Source organism: Typopeltis vanoorti, chromosome 23 (genome assembly GCF_054136105.1).
Source record: "Typopeltis vanoorti isolate ZY-2024b chromosome 23, IOZ_Tvanoo_1.0, whole genome shotgun sequence".
NCBI classification, from domain to species: domain Eukaryota; kingdom Metazoa; phylum Arthropoda; class Arachnida; order Uropygi; family Thelyphonidae; genus Typopeltis; species Typopeltis vanoorti.
Window position 1 is genome coordinate 17,639,257 of NC_143571.1, and position 21,268 is coordinate 17,660,524.

Here is a 21,268-nt window from a genome sequence, read left to right on the forward strand (position 1 = left end):
AAAGCCATTGATACCATCTGTTCATGCCCCTATTCTTTCTCAGGACTCTCATATCTGCAGTCTCTAGTCTTCGGTCAAGTGTTTTACTTCTAACCCTTCTCTGATCCATAAGGTAGTTTCTGACCTTTGGAATATCGAATATGAGGAAAGGATGAGAAGATGCAATTTAGAGTCTAGTGGAGTTAAAGAGTTTAGGAGGAATAGGGGAGATATGATAGAAACCTACAAGTGAGTAAGGGGTTGTTATAGGATCAATATTGGAGAGGTTCTACAGAAAATAGTAGGAGATCAGGGGAGAACCAGAGGTCATCCTTGGAAGCTGTATAAGGAGGGTGTGAGCAGAGGAGTGAGAAGCAGGCTTTTTGCATGCAGAGTTGTGAATGATTGGAAAGCCTTGCCTGAGAATGTGGTGTCTGCAGAGGATTTGAGTGTGTTTAAGGCATGGTATGATGAGCTGTGTGTATGATAAAAGGACCACCTAGATGAGTCTTGACTCCAACTCCATGGGGTGTTGGGGTAATAATAATAATATTATTATTAATAAATTAGAGGTAATCTTATGTGGTGACCATACCATATAAGATTACCTCCGCTAATAAATTCCTGGATGCTAACAATGTTCTGTGAAGTTCTTTCCTAATATCTTCGTTTTTAATATAATATTGCCATTGATGCCATCTGTTCATGCCCCTATTCTTTCTCAGGACTCTCATATCTCAGTCTCTAGTCTTTGGTCAAGTGTTTTACTTCTAACCCTTCTCTGATCCATAAGTTAAAATTGGTTTGAACACTGTCTTGTATACAGATAACTTAGTGTTTTGACTAATTTCTCTCTCATTCCATATAAATTTATTCAACCATACCACCTTTGTTCATTATGTTGTCTATTTCCATATTTAATTTATTAAATAAGGAATTATTATTAAATTATTAAGTTATTAAATTATTAATTAAGTTATTAATATTATTATTATGGGCTACTCCAATAAATCCTTAGACTCATCAAGGGAGGCCCTGAACATGATGTCAAGAACAATCCAACATTTATGCAGCATATTTTGCTTTGAAAACTCATTCACTGTTATGACACCAACACAGACTCTGGTAACCTATTCCACTCATTCACTACTCTCCAAGCAAAAAAACTAGTTCTAACACCCTTGCTAACTACACCCTTACTCAGTTTCCATGGATGGCCCCTATTTCTCCCACCACCACACCTGTTCTGAAAAATTTCCTTTGAATTAATCTTGTAAAACCCCTCAGTAATTTGTATGTCTCAATGATATCACTGCTTTTCAGCCTATCAATCAGTTTCTTTACCCCACAAATCTTCAAACAGTTCTCATAAGGTTCATTCCATAGACCTACTACCATCTTGACCACTCGCCTCTTAATCCTCTCCTCCTCCTCCTCTCACCAACAAACCTTGGTGCCCAGATCTGCATGCAATAGTCAAGATGGGGTCCTATCAAGGCTTGATAATGAGGAACAATAACCTGCTCGTCTCTGCTCATTCAAGTATTCTTCAGTAACCAAGTGATCTGATGAACTGCTTTAGCCAATTTCGCTATGTATCCCCTAAACATTAACTCCCTATCCATTAACTCTCCTAAGTCCTGGGCTTCGTTAATTTCCTGGAGTTCAGTTTCACCAATGTGTTATACAGCTGGTAATCTTTTCACCACAAAATGCATAACCTTGCACTTTGTCACATTAAACTGACATCCATTCTCCTTTGCCCAGTCTGCAAACTGAACTGAACTGAACAGACAACTGAACAGTTCCTCTCAGATCCTTTCCTATATTGTTAATATACAAATTAAACAGTAGCAGACCAAGAACAGAACCCTGCAGCATGCCACTAGTCACAGGCCTTCTTTTTGACTCTACTGAATAAACTACTCTCTGGTATCGCTCCATCAACCATCCTCGTATCCACTTCACCAACTATATACACATCCCCATGTGCTGCAGTTTACTGATTAGGTATCCTGTCAAAGGCTTTTGTAAAGTCCAGCAATATCACTGTAAATTTATTACCTTTATCCAACTCAGCTGTCACTGTATTATGAAATGTGAGCAAGTTACTGAGGAATGACCTACCCTTCAGAAAACCATTGTCCCCATACAATATCCCATTTCTATCTATCTATCTATTATTATTTCAGAAAATGTTTTCAGAATATTTAAGAATATATAAACATATTTAAGTATACACATGTGTATGTGTATAAGTAAGTATATTTACTTATAAGAATATTTACTCAGTGACTGCATCTGCATTCACCACAATGCCAGGCAATGCATTCCACTCACCAACCATTCTCCATGCAAAGAACCTGCTCTTTATGCCCCTACTCACACCCTCCTTATACAGCTTCCAGGGATGTCCTCTTGTTCTATCTTCTTCTCCAATTCTATGAAAACTGTCTTCAACATTAACCTGTTAACAACTTTTAACCAACTTAAATGTCTTAATGATATCCCCTCTGTTCTTCTTCCCATTCACAAGACTTTGCAAACTGCTATCCCTCAATCTGTTCTTACATTTAATATCCCAAAGATCAGTATCCCTTAGTCAGTCTTCTCTGGTTCCTTTTCAATATAGCCTCATCACCATGAAAACTAGGAGACTAAATCTGTGCACAATAATCCATACAAAATCTGATCAAGGCCTTGTACAATGGAACCTCTTCATTTCTACAAGTTAAGATCCTCTGCATCACTGCCATAATCTGACGTGATGTCTTCACAACTTGTACAATGTGACCTCTGAACTTCAGATCCTTGTCCATCACCACTTCAAGGTCTCTCATCTCCTCAACTTCCTCCAAAATTTCCCACTGAGTGTATACTTTGCATCCCATTGTTGCCTACCAAATTTCAGAACCTCTTACACTTTACAACACTGAAATTTTAAAATGATGTAATTTTTTCATGTAGTACTGTCATATCCTGTGCACCCCTTGAGGGTACATGGCAGGAATTTGATGATGATGATGATGATGAAATTTTAAAATTCCCTGGCCAATAGCAACATCCAACTAAATATCTCATCATCCACTTAACACCACACTGCCTCATTACCACTATTTCCATCTTTCATGTTTACCTTATGTGGTCATAATTCTCTTGCTATCATTAGCAGTACTATTCCTCCTCTCTGCTTGTCCTTTTTATCCTCATAAAAAACACTGTACCCTTCCATTTCTATTTCCATTAGGATATCATTTTCATTCAACCATGTTTCACTTATTCAAAATTTCATCTCCCTTATTTCTGATAAACCTGGCTTTTGTAAATAAACACCACAGTTCACTTTTTAGGTCTATAACTAGTCCTACTCAAGCCATGTGTTGGTTGTGATTTCCCCACTATAACTGACCTTGCAAAATCATCTTTATCACCACTTACCACATATATCCATTTACAACTACCCAACCTACATCCCAATCTATTCCATTTCTGTGCTGATCATCCTCATGCATACATTCACTACTACCTCCAACATTCACTTTCCTTATGCCATGTCTCCCTGTCCACCCAGCCTCCACCATTTCCCTGTTCCTCTTGCATTCTTTCTCTCTTCATCTCTTGCACTACTGTTTCCATTCCCAAATACTTCGGTCTCTTCTGTACCACTCTCCTGATCTTTCAATTCACCTCTTACTTCTGATCTCTTGGTTGCATCACATATTGTACTTCGATCTAGCAACAGCTTCTGCAGTTCACTCGCTCCATGGCCATTCAAATGCAATCTGTCATATCTGTATAGTTTCATTCTTCACTCAAATACATGCTATACATCCATAAACAGTATTCCCTTCTCCTTACACAGGTCTGCCAGCATACCATTCATGATTCTGGCTCTCTGTGTCAACTAATCACTGTCATACCTCAGCAACACACTGGTGACCTTTTCCACTATACATTCACTCTTTCATTCACTCTCCTCGATAACTTCCTGAATTTGCATTTACATTCTCTTTATGGTATGACTTATGACCTTTTCGACTTATGGCAGTATCATCAGAATGATTCTGCCATAAGTCGAAAAGTCAATAACCAACTGTATATTTTTAACATTAGTAATCATTTTTACTTGCTAATTATAACTTATTACTAGATATGTCAATAAAAATATCTTAGATTGAGAAATATGAAGAGAAAAAGGTTCAGAATAATACTCAAATGTTTTACCTGAATCACACCACCACCCTGACTGTTAGATTTAAAATGCAGAAAATCATCAGGCATTCCAATCATCTGACCTAGCCAGTCCATTACTATCATCTCAAGTTCAGTGCAAGCTGGACAAGCTGCCTGCAATAGAAATATTCTAATAAGAAATCAGAACAAAAAATGTAAAGAGATTTACAATTCAGAGTTTAATCACCTTCAAAGCAAGTGTGGTCTGTCAACACACTCTTCTGAGTGCTGAAAACATTTAACGAACTATTTTTGAGATCTCTATAAATACATTTTGTTCAGTTTTGTTTAATGCCATTGATGGTGTCAATTCTATGGCCTTTAAAATTTTTCTGACTCCCCCTTGAGAATAAAAATAAAATCTGGCAACTACAGAAGTTACTGTTCTTGTTTGTTCCATTTTAGGTCAAAATATACACACACACACACACACACACACACACACACACACACACACACACACACACACACACACACACACACACACACACATATATATATATATATTAGACAACTGCATGAATGGGCATATTGTTATGATGAAACATCCACATTTCAGACTCCTGTTTCTTTGAAATTTAACTTTCTTTTAAGGTTACACGGTGATCAGCATTCATATTTATGAATTTATGAACAAAACACATGTGTTGAAAAGATTATTTTACTGATTAATAATAAAATAATGACTTTACGTTTTGACCCCTGTATTGAGGTCATCTTCCATATTCCAGAAGAATCCTAGTACGTGAGGACTTCAGCAGAGTTTATTGTAGTTTTTATTTTATTTTTTGTTTATTTTATTTTATTTATTTATTTTATTTTATTTTATTTTTTTATCACTAGAGGGCAGGCTAAGAAAAAAGATTAGTTAACAACGTAGATGTAATTTACTTGTATAGAGTGCAACAGCATGTAGCTTGTTCTTATATACATGTATCCTTCTGAAGATGATGACCTCAATACAGGGGTCGAAACGTAAAGTTATTATTTTATTATTAATCAGTAAAATAATCTTTTCAACATGTGTGTTTTCTGTCCCTAAATTCATAAATATGAATTAACTCTGAACTGATTCACATAATCACCTCAAAACCTCAAAAAAACTTCCTTGCTGAATGTTAGCAGCATTAAAGCATATTCATTATTCACAATACCACATGTCCAAAATGTCAATAACAATATGTGCATTCCATATTTTTGGTTTTTTTATATCGTTGTTGTTGTCACAGAGAGACAACAGATTATTTCACTGCATTAATTAATAAAAATCAGTTTAATCAAACATAACTTATAATTCATTGGCTGTAAGCCAACATCAGCAAATGCAAAAATAGTACAAAATGAGCTGAAACACAAACTGAACATAAATGAACACACAAGAGATCTGGGGGTGATAGTGGATAAGGATCTAAAATTTAGGGGACAAATCGCCAAAATTGTGAAGACAACACAAAGACTTCTGGGAATGATGCGGATTTATTAGTGCACCATAGTTTATAAATATATACAATCGTCGACAAGTTTCGCCAGCTAAGTCTGTCTGGCTTCTTCAGGACAAGAAATGGGTACACTAACATACCAATTATAACAAACCAGAATGGGATAGTCAGTGTAAGGCTTCAAGATAGGGATGGGCATAAGGGGATTTTGCACGTTATGTACACTAATGGCAGGAGCATTAGGAACAGGCAGGAGCATTAGGAACAAGCAGGAGGAATTTTTGGCCTTGGTTGGCTCATCCTGGCAAAAGAAAGTTACTGGCATTAGTGAGACATGGCCAACAGAAGATGATATAGTTAGTGGGATAGAATGTGAAGGGATATAGTGTCTTCAGGAAGGATAGAGAGCAGGCCTGCACTTGATTGTCTTTGAGGGTCAAACCCAACTTGGACCACCTGACCAAGGGCCAGATCACTTCAGACCTTGAATCTTAGACTAGTCCACTGCAGCTAAACTTAAGTAAATTTGTTAGTAGGTCTACAGTAAATACTAATTAATATGCATATTTAAATTTTTTAGAGTTACAATTAAAATTATAATCAAAATTATTTACAAAACAGATATAGCTGCAAAATTTCTCAATAAAAACCACTTAAACATAAACACAAAGTTTACTAATAATTTCACTGAGAATATCACCCTTATTCACAGTGAAATATCAGTGACTGAATATTTCACTGTGATGGAATATCAGTGATGGAATATTCAGAATGTCACAATGTGACACATTGCATTTCTTTGTTGCCACTATTTTATCAAAGTTTGGTGTCATGTTTAAAGTGGCCATTCTTAATATGGCCTCTAAATTGATATCACTTAAAGATGAATGCTGTTTGGTTTTGTTCAAGTTCATGACCGAAAATGTTTGTTCACAAGTATATGTGCTCCCAAACATACAAAATACCTGGTAGGCAGTATCCAACAAACTTTTAAATTTATCCTGATCCAGAATAGAATAAAATTCTTGTACTCTCCCTATGCTTGACCCGATAGTTTCAGAACACTGGAGATCAATAACTTCCATCTGGATTTTGACAGGTAGTTTTCCTGCTTCGACAGAAAATGTGTCCTATGCAGACTTCATCTCCATTACTCAATGGCATTCTTTTCTGAAACTCCTCACTTAGAAGTGATATGTGCTTCTTATAATTTCTAACCACCATTGAATGATATTCTGTCGACAAGTTAAGAAATGTGACATATCCCCCTTAGCAAGTTGATTTTCAAACAAACTTAATTTCATTTTGAATGCCTTTATAAGACATTAACTGAAAACAAACTTATTTTTTCCTTGAAGCTGTAAGTTAAGGTCATTCAAGTGACCCAAAATGTCACACAAGAAAAATAAATCTTGATTCCATTCTTCATCCATTGTTTCTGGGAATTTTTCCATATCTTCTTGAGATTCCAAAAATTCAACTAGTTCATTTTTTAGAGTGACAAAGTGTGACAAAACTTTAACACGCTTCAACCAACGTACATTAGTGTGGTATGGTAGATCCCAGTGCTCATCATCATTTTCTTCTAGAAACACCTGAAACATTTTGTGTTTCAACCCCCGAGCTCAAATATAGTTGACCAGAGCAAATGCTACTTTAATCCCATGATCAAACTGCAAAACTTTCGAACATAACACCTGCTGATGAATTAGGCAGTGAAATTTTGTCAATGGTTTATCTGCATACTGTTCAATAAATGTTACAGCGGCAACATTTTTTCCACACATAGATGGGGCACCATCAGTGCAAACTGCTACTAAATTCTTGAAATTGAAGGATAGTTTTTCGGTTACACACATCTTTACATTTTCTGCGATCTCCTTTCCTGTTTCTTCCTTTCATTGAACACAAACCAGCAAGCTCCTCTGTCATCTCAAAATTCTTATTAACGCCTCTTACATATATTAAAAGCTGTCCAGTATCTTTCACATCAGTACTTTCATCCATAGCAAGCAAATAATAGACAAATTCACTAGCCGATTTTTGCAGGTTATCTTTAAGATCCTCGGCAATATCAGCCACCCTGCGCTGAACAGTCATACAGGACAAACTGATATTTTCAAAATTATTTTTCTTATCAGGACACAATTCGGAAACGGCAATCATCTGACACTTTTTTATCAACTCTCCCTCAGTAAATGATTTGCCAGCACAAACTATTTCTTGTGATATTTTTAAGCTTACCTTTGTGGCAACTTCATTTCACACTATTTTGTCCTTAAACAACGTAAAAAATATTTGTTTGTCCACTCAGGGTTAAATGCTCGATCTTCTGATCTATTTTAAGCTTTTTATTTAAGCTCATTGTGTCGTGATTGACAATATTAATTACAAAAAACTAATGATGAAAAACTCACAATAATGCAGGTTATGATAACAGTTATGTAATGTATTGCTCCAGCTACAACCAACCACTACACTGCCAAAGCCAGTCAAGGCATGGCCAACTTTGTGTAATATGATTCGTTCTCGTTCGTAGTCATCAAGTCGTTATCATGGAAATGTAACTTTGAATTTCTCCGCAGCGACACCAGTGCTAACAAAACCTTGAAGCAATTGTAATAATTTGTTATTAATTATGACAGTGGGAATAACTCCAAATGCAATTTATTGTGGAGTTGAAAGAAACATGATTGTGACATTAATCGCATGAACGTAAACATGCAGAGTCTTAGTAAAAATTTAATTAAATGCTAAGAAAAAATCATCTAATTTCATATTCCCCCATATGATTAAATAATTTCAATCAGGCAGATGGGCCAAAATAAATAGCATTGCGGGCCGCATGTGGAACGCAGGCCGTATGTTGTGCAGGCCTGCACAACATACGGCATACACAGGAGGAATTTTTGGCCTTGGTTAGCTTATCCTGGCAAAAGAAAGTTACTGGCATTAGTGAGACATGGCCAACTGAAGATGATATAGTTAGTGAGATAGAATGTGAAGGGGTATAGTGTCTTCAGGAAGGATAGAGAGGAAAGAATGGGGAGAGGAGTGTTACTGATGATAGCCGATGAACTGCAGCCAAAGAGAGTATAATTTTGACTGCAGAATTTTGAATTTTGGCAAAATGAAAATAGCACATTTGAGGCTATCTGAAGTTAGATTGAGGCCAGCAGAATAAAATATGCAGTTGAGTGCTGCTATAGACCAGGGAATGAAATAGATGATGGAGATAGTATGCATTGGCAAATAGACTCAATGAGTGGAGGACAGGTAATTATTATGGGGGATTTCAACTATGGTAACATTGATTAGAAGGACTCCTCCTTCCAATGGAGAGGACACAAGGGGAAAGGAAATGGATTTTATGCAGTTAATAAGGGATAACTACCTGAGATAGAATGTAATGGAATATAGTAGGGGTTCGAGAGTGCTCAACCTAGTAATTGCATCTGAGAATTTGTCTATAACGAATATGACCACGTTGCCAATTGTTGGTAACGTGGTCACATTCGTTAATTCCCATTCCCAGGTCAAGACCATATGATCATAAGAGTGATCATATGGTCTTGACCTGGGAGGTAGCTAAACGTGTGGAATTTTGTTAAGACAGGGTATATGTGGAATTACTGTGCTGGTAAGTATGACAAGTTTAGGAGATTGCTTGGATCAGTGCCATGGCATGTAAAACTGCAAGGCTGGATGTTGATAGGGCATGGGAAGTGGTAAAGGAGTGTGTGAGGGAGGTAATGGATGACTCCATACCAAAATTTGATGTCAAAATTTTGCAGGACAATTTGGATAGATTGGCAGATTAGGATAAAGAGAATGAATGTTTAAACTAACACACATTAAACTATGTGGCAAAGTGTAAGGTTATGCATATTAGGGTGAAAAGATTATCAGCAATATACTACATGGTGGACCCGTACTCCAGAAAATTGATGAAGCCAGATAATTGGGAGTGTTAGTGGATAGGGAATTAAAGTTTAGGGAGCACATAGCAAAAGTGGCTAAAGCAGTTCATCAGATCATTTGGTTACTGAAGAATACTTTGATGAGCAGAGACAAGCAAGTTATTCTTCCTCTTTATTGAGCCTTCATAAGACCCATTTGAACTACTGTGGACAGATCGGTGTGCCGGGGTTTCTTGCTGATGGGGAGGAGGTAGAGAGGATCCAGAGGCGAGTGACCAAGATGGTAGCTGGTCTGTGGAATGAACCTTAAGAAACAGGTTAAATATTTGTGGATTACAGAAACTGGTTGATAAAAAGATAAAAGGGGTAATATGATTGAGACATTCAAATTACTGAGGGATTTTTACAAGATTAATTCAGAGGAAATTTTTCAGAACAGGTGTGGTCATGGGAGAACTAGGGGCTATCCATGGAAACTGAGCAACAGTGTATTTGGCAAGGGCGTTAGAACTAGGTTTTTTTGTTTAGAGAGTAGTGAATGGAATAGGTTTCCAGAGTCTGTTGTGGGTGCTATGGCTATGAATGCGTTCAAAGAAAAGTATGATAGATACTGTGCAAATGCTGAATAGTTCTTGATACGATGTTTAGGGCCTCCCTTGATGAGTCTAAGACTCTTTGGAGTTGCCCATAATAATAATAATTATTGAACTACAAACTTTGAAATCTCCTCATTAATCTCCTAATATCACAGTGTTGCCATTTCCCTAATCTAACTCAACTTTCACAAGCCAATGCTGTCTCAGTCTATCATATTTATTATTATTATTATTATCCAGGCCTCCATGGAGTTAAAAGACTCATCATGGGAGGTCGTTTTTAGGAAACACAAAGTTTATCATACCACTCCTTGAACCCATTTCTATCCACCCGTTTCAGAATTTTAGTCTCAATTGACCTTTCCAGTACCACAATCATCACTCCTGACATATGGCTAGTGTATAATTTGCTACCTCTGTCTTGGAGCCACCTTTATACAATAGAACTATCTCACCCTCTTTGCACTCACTTAGGACTCTGCTTCTGCTGACATTTAAAATAAACAATCTGATTGCACCACCAATAATCCCACTTTCTTAAAATACATGATAAGATATCCCATCTAATCCTGTTACTGTACTCAAAATTTTCAATATCTTTTATTTGCACATCTGTTTCCTTTACATTACTTTTGAAATTTTGATATTATTTTTCACCAATTTCCTGAAATCCCTTAAGATATTTCTTTTTTTTTTCATCTTTCAAGTCATTTTTTGTGCCCACAACCATCAACCCTAATACCCATTCATTCCTTCCATACAAAGTCTCAATTATTTACATCACTGCACACTTCTCAGAAAACATGCCCTATTTTTTTGCAGTCTTCATGAAACCTTTCTCCTTGATCTTCACAGAGATCCCTGAGATTTACAAAGAATGAAATCACATAATGCAGCTAGGTATTCAACAAAAAGAGATGTTTATATTGCGATTTGTCTAGATTTCACAAAGGAATTTAATAGAATAGCATGATAAAACTCGGATAGGGATGGATAGTCAGTTGGTAGCCTGGTTTCAGACATAATTGATTTATTGAAGTCAGCAAGTTAAATAAGGATGGTGCAATCTCTTCAAGAGAAAACAGACAAGTCGGATACTACAACGTTCTTTTCTTGAGACTACTGTTGTTTAATTTAAGTATTGGCAGTTAAGTTAAATGTTGCAGAGGGTTTATTATTGCTTCCTGATAGTGATAAACTGAGGAGAGTAATGTCAGAGACTTCTGATATGATGTTACCACAAGAGGATTTAGATAGATTAGTGATTTGGGAAGATAAATGGATAAACAGGGATGCCCATTTATCTTCCCAGTTCAATTCTCAAAATAACTTCCCAGAGATGGCCATTCAGTTTTGCCAAGTGCATTTTGGTCAGAGGAGGTGGAATAAGATGTGCTGTATTGGTGAAACATTGTAACATCTTGAAGTTCACAGGACACACTGCAACAGTAAAAAATATTACCCAAAATGTTCTGCCATAATACAAAGGACACTGACTAATAGGAATAAGCACATGAATAATCATGACACATCAGGATTTCTGTGAATTATTATTATTATTCAGGCCTCCATGGAGTCAAAAGACTCATCGTGGGAGGTCCTTCCTAAGAACATAAATTCTGTCAAGATTCATCGAGGGGAGGTCCCCCTTAAGAAACACAAAGTCTATCATACCACTCCCTAAACTCATTGACCGTTCTCGCTCTCACCACTCCATCAGGCAATGCATTCCACGGTTCAACCACCCTCCATGCAAAGAAACCACTCCTCACCCTCTTGCTCACAGTTTCCTTTCATAACTTCCAGGGATGGCCTCTTGTAATCACGCCTTCCTGCTGTTCAACCAAGCGAAAGAACTCCCCAGTGTCAACCCTGTAACCACCTCTCAACAGTTTAAAAGTCTCAATCATATCACCTCTCCTTCTTCTATCCACCAAACTCTGCAGTCCACATCCCCTCAGCCGATCCTCATAACTATTCTTGTAAAGTCCTGAAACCATCTTTGTCATCCGTCTTTGTATCCTTTCCACAGTTAATTTATCCCCTTCAAATCCTGGGGACCAAATCCGAGAACAATAGTCTAAGTGTGGTCTGATCAGAGACTTATACAATGGAATGATAACCCTTTTATCTCTGCAGGTCAGTGTCCTTCTCATAATAGCAGCAATCCTCTGTGTTACCTTCACCACCTTTGCAATATGTCCCCTAAATTTCAGGTTTCTATCAATCATCAACCCCAGATCTCTTGTCTCCCCTACTTCCTCCAGTATAACTCCTCCTATAGAGTATGCAGCATCCCATCGATGTTTCCCAAACCTCAAGACCTTACATTTTGCTGCATTAAACTGACCCCCTCCCCCATTCATTTGCCCATCTATCTAGCTTGTTCAAATCCCCTTGCAATCCACTGGCAATGTCATTGATATAAAGGTTAAATAATATAGGTCCTAGTACTGAACCCTGTGGGACCCCACTTGTAACCCTCTACCTCCTTGAAACTGCTCCACCATACACAACTCTCTGATACCTCAAACAGCCAATCCTGAATCCAGTTGACCTACCTGACATCCAGACCATGTGCTGCAACTTAAATATCAGCTTATCATGTGGCACCCTGTCAAATGCCTTTGCTAAGTCTAAGAAAATTGCAGTATATGCCTTTCCCTCATCTAATGTTCTTGTAACTTTATTATAAAAGGCTAGCATATTGCTAAAACAAGAGCGCCCTTTCACAAATCCATGTTGACTCTCACAGATAACATTACCCTCATCTGCCCAATGCTGTATACAGTCCCTCACTACTTTCTCCAAGATCTTAACAACTACTGATGACACACAGACTGGCCTATAATTAGACACTTCCAGTCTGTTACCACCCTTATGCAATGGCACTATCTTTGTTCCATTTCATGGGCACCTTTCCAGCAGCCAGACTTTCATTGAAAAGCCAGGTCAAAGGCACTTTCAGGTCCCTAGCACATTCTCTCAAAACTTGTGGTGAAATACCATCCAGTCCCAAAGCTTTACTGACATCCAGAGTACTCAGTATCTGAAACACACTCTCCTCCTGTATCTCTAAACCTCGAACCAGCCCTATCCCTCTAGCATTAAAACTGACTCCTCTAAAATGAAATACTCCAATAAAGTGTTCATTGAACAATTCCACTGTGTCCTCTGCATCAGTCACTCTATTCCCATTTTTATCCCGCAATATCATTCTTCCACAGTCATTTCTCCTCCTACTGGCCACATAGCTAAAAAATTCTGTAGGATTTTCTTTGGAGCTTAGGGCCAATCTCCTCTCATATTCCAGTTTCACTTTCCTTACCACACTAGTCACTCTTCTGGCCTGTGTCTTATATTCTTTATGCATCTTCTCTTCACCTGTCTCCTTATATATCTCTTCCACAGCCTCTTTTTCGCATGCAATTCCTGTTTAATATTGTTTGTCATCCACTTTACTCCAAATTGTGTGCTCTTCTTCACTCGTGGTATACAATTTACCATTGCTGCTAACAAATATTCTTTCACAATTTCCCACGCCCTAATGATATTCCGGCCTTCCAATTTCTCCCTCCATGAAACTTCCCCAAGTTGATGTCTAAGACTATTATAATCACCTGCTTTATAATTCCACATAAGTTCCTGTCTCTTTGATACTCCTGCATGTCTATTCATTTTCCAAGTCAAAACCATATGGTCACTCTCTCCAACTGGTGGGAGAGAGATGTCATCTCAGTTATTATCAACTCTTCTGATGCTATAACCAAATCCAAAACTCTTGAACCTCTTGTTCCCTCTGTTACATGTTACCTAAGACATTTGTCCCTCAAGAATTCTAGATATTCCATTCCCCTATTGCTACATGCATCTTCCTCTCCCCAGTTTATACTACTGTAATTAAAATCTCCCATAACAATCATTCTTCTTCTTGCACTTGCCAAACTCAACTGTCTAAACATTTTCTGGTCCCAATCCTCTGTACTCCTGGGTCTGTAGCAACACCCCACTAAATATCCTGTCTTGCCTACCTCTACATCACACCATATGCTCTCAAAATCATTTGTCTCACTTCCTTCCAAAGCTTCCACTCTTAGTAGAGTACATAGGTCATCACTCATCATAAGCAGTACTCCACCACTACGCTTTCCCCTCCTATCCTACCGAAAAATGCTGTACCCAGCGACTTCTATTCCTGTTATTATATCCTCTTCTGTTAACCACATCTCAGTGATCCCAATAATTTTTGGCTAGGCTGATGCTATCTGCACCACCAATTCCTCTCCCTTATTCTGGATTATGTGTGAATAACTCATTCATATCATCATCATCATCATCATCATCATCAACTAAAAAGCTACTTGGAAATCTTACCTGGAATATTTCTACCTCAAGGATTGATATGTTCTCTTGATTTCATTCCCCTTGAATATTTTCCACTACAATTCATAGACTAATATAGGTGTCTGCTGTCATCTTGATGATTCTTCCATTGCATTCTATTTCGTGCAAGATGACTCAGTTTGTGTACAGAGTTTTCGCACCATTTGAAATTTCCTTTCCACATTTTGAAATTCCCTTTCAAACCCTATTCTCTGTTTGGTCTTCCTCTTTTGTTCTTTCCTTCAAGAGAAAACTAAAAACCAAAAACGTTTTTAGTTTTCTCTCATCATTCATTTATATATCCAAATAGATGTAGTTTCCTTTTGATTATTTTCTGGATCAGGTATTCTTTTGGTTGTATTCGTCTGTAGATTTCCTCATTGTTCGCTTTCTGTATCCAGCTTATTCTCAAGATCTTTCTATAGCACTTCCTCTCAAATGCCAATATACTCCTTTCAGATTCTCTCAGAAGTACCCAGGCCTCACATCCATAGAGCATGCTGCTGAAGATACAGGTTTCTATAATGGGCAGTTTAGTTTGCATCTTTATAGCTCGGCTCCTCCATATTTTGTCCATGGCTTTTAAAATAGTTGTTGCTCTGGCTATTCTAATTTTTATCTCTTTTTTTGGGGTCCAAGTCATGCATCATATCATGTGGCATCCAAGATATGTGAAGTGTTCCACATTTTCCAGTTGAAATCTGTCTATCATAACTCTGTTCAGTAACTCCTGTTGTCCGAATATCATTGTTTTAGTTTTTTCAAAGTTGACATTTAGTCCATATCTTTTTCCTTCTGTGTATAGTGTTTGCAATGTCCGTTCCAGCCTTGCTGTGTCTTCTTCAATCAGGACGATGTCATCTGCAAAGCAGAGGTAGTTTATTCTCATGCCATTTATTGAAATGCCTCCACCTTCTTTAATCTTATCTAATGTTCTTCCCAGATGTGTGATGAAGATGGTGATATTAGGTCCCCTTGTCTTGTGCCTTGACTAGTGGTAAACTAATCTCCAATCATTCATATATAAGAGTAAAAATAACATTTTGTAAAAAATCTGTATGTGATAGGAATCTAGTCATTAAGTGTATGTAAAACATAATATTGCAAGCTTGTTTATGATATTAAGATGTTAGTTAATAACTGTTACCCACTAACAAAAAGCAAGAAGGTTAGTGTATGAATTATGAATTGCTGGGCATGATTATGATCCTAATGAAATTATTAAATTCACTAGGACTAAGAGTAACTTCAACTTTATGCAACACTGGTCCTGATGGTATTCCACCTATTGTGTTAAAAAATTCTGTCCCAGAACTAACACCTATCCTGTATTGCCTCTTCAATCTATCCCATTCAACTGACATTTACCCGACAACATGGAAACAGGTCCACATCCAGCCCATCCCAAAGAACAGTGATAAAAGTCAACCAACAAACTATCATTCAATTACTCTCACTTCTTTCTCTCAAAATTTATGGAGAAAGTCATCAACAATCAACTCTTGAACCATCTGGAGACATACCAAGTAATCAGTGACCAGCAGTATGGATTCCACTACTCACGATCTACAGCTGATTTTCTTGCTTTCATCACCCACCTATGGACTCAGGCCATGGAGAAATTTGGAGAAGCTCACATGGTTGCCCTTGACATTTCAAAGGCTTTTGATCAGGTTTGGCATAGGGACCTGCTCACTAAACTGCCATCCTATGGTCTACCTTTCCCATTCTGCAATTGGATTGCCAACTTTCTCACTGGACGCTCACTATGTGTCATGATGGATGGCTTACTCTCCTCAGATTTCCCCACCAATGCAAGAGTTCCTGAGGGTTCTATTCTTTCACTCATTCTCTCTTGTATATAAACAACCTGCTCTCACAAACTTCCCATCCTATCCATAGCTTTGCTGACGACAGTACACTCCATTTTAGGTGGGGCAAGGACAACCTTGTGAACTTCAAAGCAGGCCTCTGTGCCAAACCTGATCAAATGCCTTTGAAATGTCGAAGGCAACCACGTGAGCTTCTCCAAATTTCTCCAAGGCCTGAGTCCATAGGTGGGTAGTGAAAGCAAGAAGATCAGCTGTAAATCGTGAGTGGCGGAATTAAAACTGCTGGTCACTGATAAGTTAGTATGTCTCCAGATGATTCAAGAGTTGGTTGCTGATCACCTTCTCCATAAATTTTGAGAGAACAGAAGTGAGAGTAATTGAACAGTAGTTTGTTGGGTTGACTTTTACCAAAACCAGTTTTGTCTGATCTCTCACAAGAAAGAGCTTGCATCCTTCCCCCTTAATGCAATCAGATTTCTCTTCTTGGGCTGACTTGCACCTCTGATCTTTTCTAGCACAACCATATTTTAACTATAGCTTCTGCAGCCACCAAAAAAACTTGGTGTACATTTTTGCACAAGAAACTACTTCACATCTTCACAGCTGCTAACTCCATACAAAGCCCAAATCTGCCCAACCATAGAATATTGCTCCCATATTTGGGGTGGTGCGTCAAAATCCTCTCTAAGATTGCTCGATTCTATCTAGAAGAGGGCAGTCAGGCTAATTAGTGATCCCTCTCTCACAGACCCATTTCAATCCCTCTCATAGATATTCAGTTTCTGCCTTGTGCCACTTCTATAGATACTTTCATGGATAGTGTTCTGCTGAATTGGCATTTATTATTTCCCCACTCTCCTCCAAAATCATTAAAATAAGCACCACTGCTAACCAACACCCTTTTACAGTCCATTTTAAAACTCACAGAACCAACTTCACTGCCTCCTCTTTTATTCCATCTACTTCTGTCCTTTGGAACAGTCTTCCCCCACTCTGCCTTCCTCAAAGAGTAGAACCCTCTGAAGCAAACTGTGAAGAGACTCCTCCTTTCTTCTACTCCTCTTGCCCCCACACACACACAGCACTAGTGTGCTATAGGTCTTTTGTGTGTGGATCTCTCATAGCAGGGTTTTTTTCTCCCGGCAACTCGAGTTTTTTCATCCCGCAAACAGAAAAATCGGCTCTTCAGAACACACGCAATTTACAGACAAAAAATACTAGTTGTTGTTCTTGTGGTGATGGGTAGTAGATGGCGTTGATGGAGATGATTGATAGTAGAGGTTCGGTGTACGGGTGGAGACAGTTGTATAGTAGGTGACCTCCCGCAACGAGTCTTCGGATTCCTTGGAGGTGTCAAATATATATATATATATATATATATAGCTTGTATTCACTCGGCTTGTAGACATATTAAAAAATAATAATTATACTGACTAGGAACACCAAGAAAGGTTTAATAAAAACTTTAATCAAACATGACTAGTTTCATCAGAACGCTGACTTCTTCAGGTGTGTAAATAACTACAAAAGAACTGAAAAAAAAATAACAAGTTAAAAAACACGAACTTCTCATATAAAAACAAATTGGGAATAGTAACAGTCAAATTTGAACTGGTGTCCACGTGGCAGATCTAGCGTGAGGCATACGTGAGTGGCTACTGGCTTGAAAGTGCCAGAATTGAATCGTTGCGCTGTGAGAGTCAGGCAAGCGGTACCATAAATTATTGTTCATGTGTGATGGGTCCAGAACTATTTCTTTTGATTCTAAGATAGGACTCTCTGGTTCGTCACCGCATTTATGGATAGAGGACATAAGGCTCCAGTCTATCTGGTGTTGGCGCTCTTCTAGGTTGAATTTAGCGGAGAAAAAAAAGATGACTGGAAAGGGCGCTCACACAGGTTCTCTTGTAGATGTCACAATGATGCCCCTAAAGACGTAGTGAGACAGCCTTACCTGTTTGTCCATAATAAGGTTTACCGCAGCTGCAGATGATTTTGTAAACTCCTGGAAATTGAAGTTGGTTGTGAAATTTTAGCATTAACTTTCTGACAAGGCACTTGTTTTCCACATTACAGACTGATTCCCAGCACTTGTGCTCTCACTGAAACATTATCACCATCAACTCCACATTCAGTTGCAACTCTTAGCTATCTTCTAAATCAAAACATCCACAACTTATCGATAATATCTAACAAATACAAATAACATACTTCACATTTTACAATATTCATGATTATGATTTGCATTACAATCAGATTGTGTAATACCCCACACTGGACTCACAGAAACTCCTTGAGGGATGGACATAAATGCTTTCACATAATATCCTTCAGTTATGGAAGGATATTATGTGAAATATATTAACAATAATATATATTATATATATATTACATATATATTAACAATAATATCATAGAGATATGATATTATTGTTAATAATATCATATTGTTAATAATATCATCATCATCATCATCAGACTGCCATGGAGTTAAAGGTAGTCCCACTTCAATCACATCATCAATCCATGCATTAAACATATTCACTGTTTCTGCACTCACTACATTCTCAAGCAATTCATTCGACATATCAACCATTCTTAATATATAAAAAAAAAATGCTTCTTTATGTAAAATCTTCATGTGGGCTTTTTCAATCAAATGTGAGCCAGCTATTCTTATATGCAAGTAGCGGGAGTTTTTCATCCTATCTGTAGGCAAATTTGTCAGAGAATGCATGCAATGAACAGACAAAAACACTGTTAAGCATGCAGATGGTAAATAATAGCATAGTGTATAGATGATGGATTAAGTAGCATAGATGGCGAGTTGTGTGGTGTGGAATGACCTCCCATGAGTCCTTGGAGCTCTTTGCAGGTGTCATGTAATAATAATAATGCTTTTTTCTTCACTCCTCTTCTCACACCCTTTTTTATACATCCCTGGAGAGATGACCTCTTGTTCTAACCCTATTTCCCCCATCCTATAAAAAATCTCCTCCACATTTATCTGGTAACAACTGTTAGGAACTTATATATCCTGATCATATTCTCCCTTCTCTTATCCATGATGCCCTGAAAATTGCATTTCAGAAATGTTTCTACATAACCAACATTCCAGAGACCAGAAATCACATCTAGATATTTTCCAATACATTCCATCCCTCTGAAACCCACATAACCAATTCATAACAGTGTTTCATGGTTTAAACAACATCAGAAGACCAAAATAAATAAATAAATAAATAATTTACTCAGTTACTAATAAATAATAAAAAAAGATTCCAAACCAGCAACTTCAGAGTGCAAATTACAGCTGTAGTAAAGCATATAGCATTCAGTTAGATTTTTGTATAATAAAAAGTTCACATCAGCAGGAGAAATGAGTGAATAAATGAAAAAAACAAGTTGTAATAGGTGACGTATATAATGAAATATTTGAAAACAGGAATAACAATCTTAAGCATACATTTGCTATCATACTGTTTGCTCATCCATGGTCTGTGAACCATGTAAACATACTGGTAACTTTTGTGTCGAATTAGAGAGGACTAGACTTGATGTAAAGTCATCCCTTGTTTTTTGTTGTACTGTTGAGGATGTTTGATAATTTCAGCTGATTTCTTGAATGCTCTTGAGAAAAATCTGGAATCTATGTGGAGCATTTTAGTTTGTTGCCATAATACTTGAAGTTTGGTTTCAGATATATGTGCTGACAGTCCTATTTTGTGTTTCTTTCCATTCTCCAAATCCTTGATGTGTTTAGATTGGCATACTTTTTTCCTAACCAATCTGAAGACATCAAAGATGAGAGTTGATATTTTATCAATACTCACAATTATTAAATTATCAGTGCTGTGCCAAAAAACCAAAACACAAACACCTATTCCAAAGAATGTGTATTTCAAGAGATACTTTATGAACACTGCAATTACAAATTAGATGCAGGTTTTTCAGTTAGATGAACAGTACACTATTCTAGTAGAGCTCATATGGACTATTCATCTAACTGACACACTTACTCATAAGTTGGCTTTATACTGCCAATGAATTTACTTTAAACCAGTTTCATCAAAACATGTTTGTGGAAATGACCAATGCTTGAGGCCACACTGAAGTCCTTTTCTCCTTGTTGAAAGTGAACCATCCCATAATGCATAATATTATGCACACCCAAAAGGATGTGTATAATATGCTGGCCTGGTTGGCCAAGTGGTTAGCATATTTGCTCTCAAAGGCTGAGGGTTTGAATCTTGCCATGGGCATGGATGTTTGTGATTGTCTGTGAAAAATACTAGTGGTAGTGGTGGACAGTAAATGGCATTGGTGTAGATGATGCAGCTTGCTGTAGTTGGTGGACTGAATGGTGGAGACAGACAGTTGTAGAGTGGGTGCCCTTCCTCGATGAGTCCTTGGACTCGCTGGAGGTGTCAAGTAATAATAATAATATTGCGTTATGGGATACTAGGCAATTAATGTGAAGTCATTAGCCACTATATACAAGTAGTTTAGTCGTGAAAATACTTCACGTGCAAACTTTGTTTGCCTACACTTGGATAAAGGATTAAACAAGAATATAATTCCTTGGTATCTTTAATTTAATTTATTTTCTTCTTGTAGAACTTTGCACTGCTTCTGCAATACTAACATATTACATTTTATCAAATACTGCAAAATCATGTTCACTAAATGACTAAGAAACAATAATAATGTTGAACTCTCTTCCTTTTTTTCAAGTAATATATGTAGATAAGGTATAGCTGTATTATTCTTATTATTCTTGTTATTATTATTATATCTGATACTATATTTATATATTTTTATTTATTTTTTTTAATAGGATATCTGTCAAAAGATAAAATCTGAATGCAAATGCCAGTCTTCACATA

At 37.3% G+C, this 21,268-nt stretch overlaps 1 protein-coding gene across 1 annotated transcript in view; it reads right to left on the reverse strand.

The window, feature by feature from the left end:
* Hdc (histidine decarboxylase) overlaps positions 1 to 21,268 on the reverse strand; it is a gene marked incomplete at its 5' end in the record, with an annotated part of 294,140 nt that overhangs the window by 242,503 nt on the left and 30,369 nt on the right. The window contains one exon of the mRNA XM_090413242.1: positions 4,204 to 4,326. Coding sequence (XP_090269368.1) covers positions 4,204 to 4,326 — 123 coding nt within the window. The remainder of the gene's footprint in view (positions 1 to 4,203; positions 4,327 to 21,268) is intronic.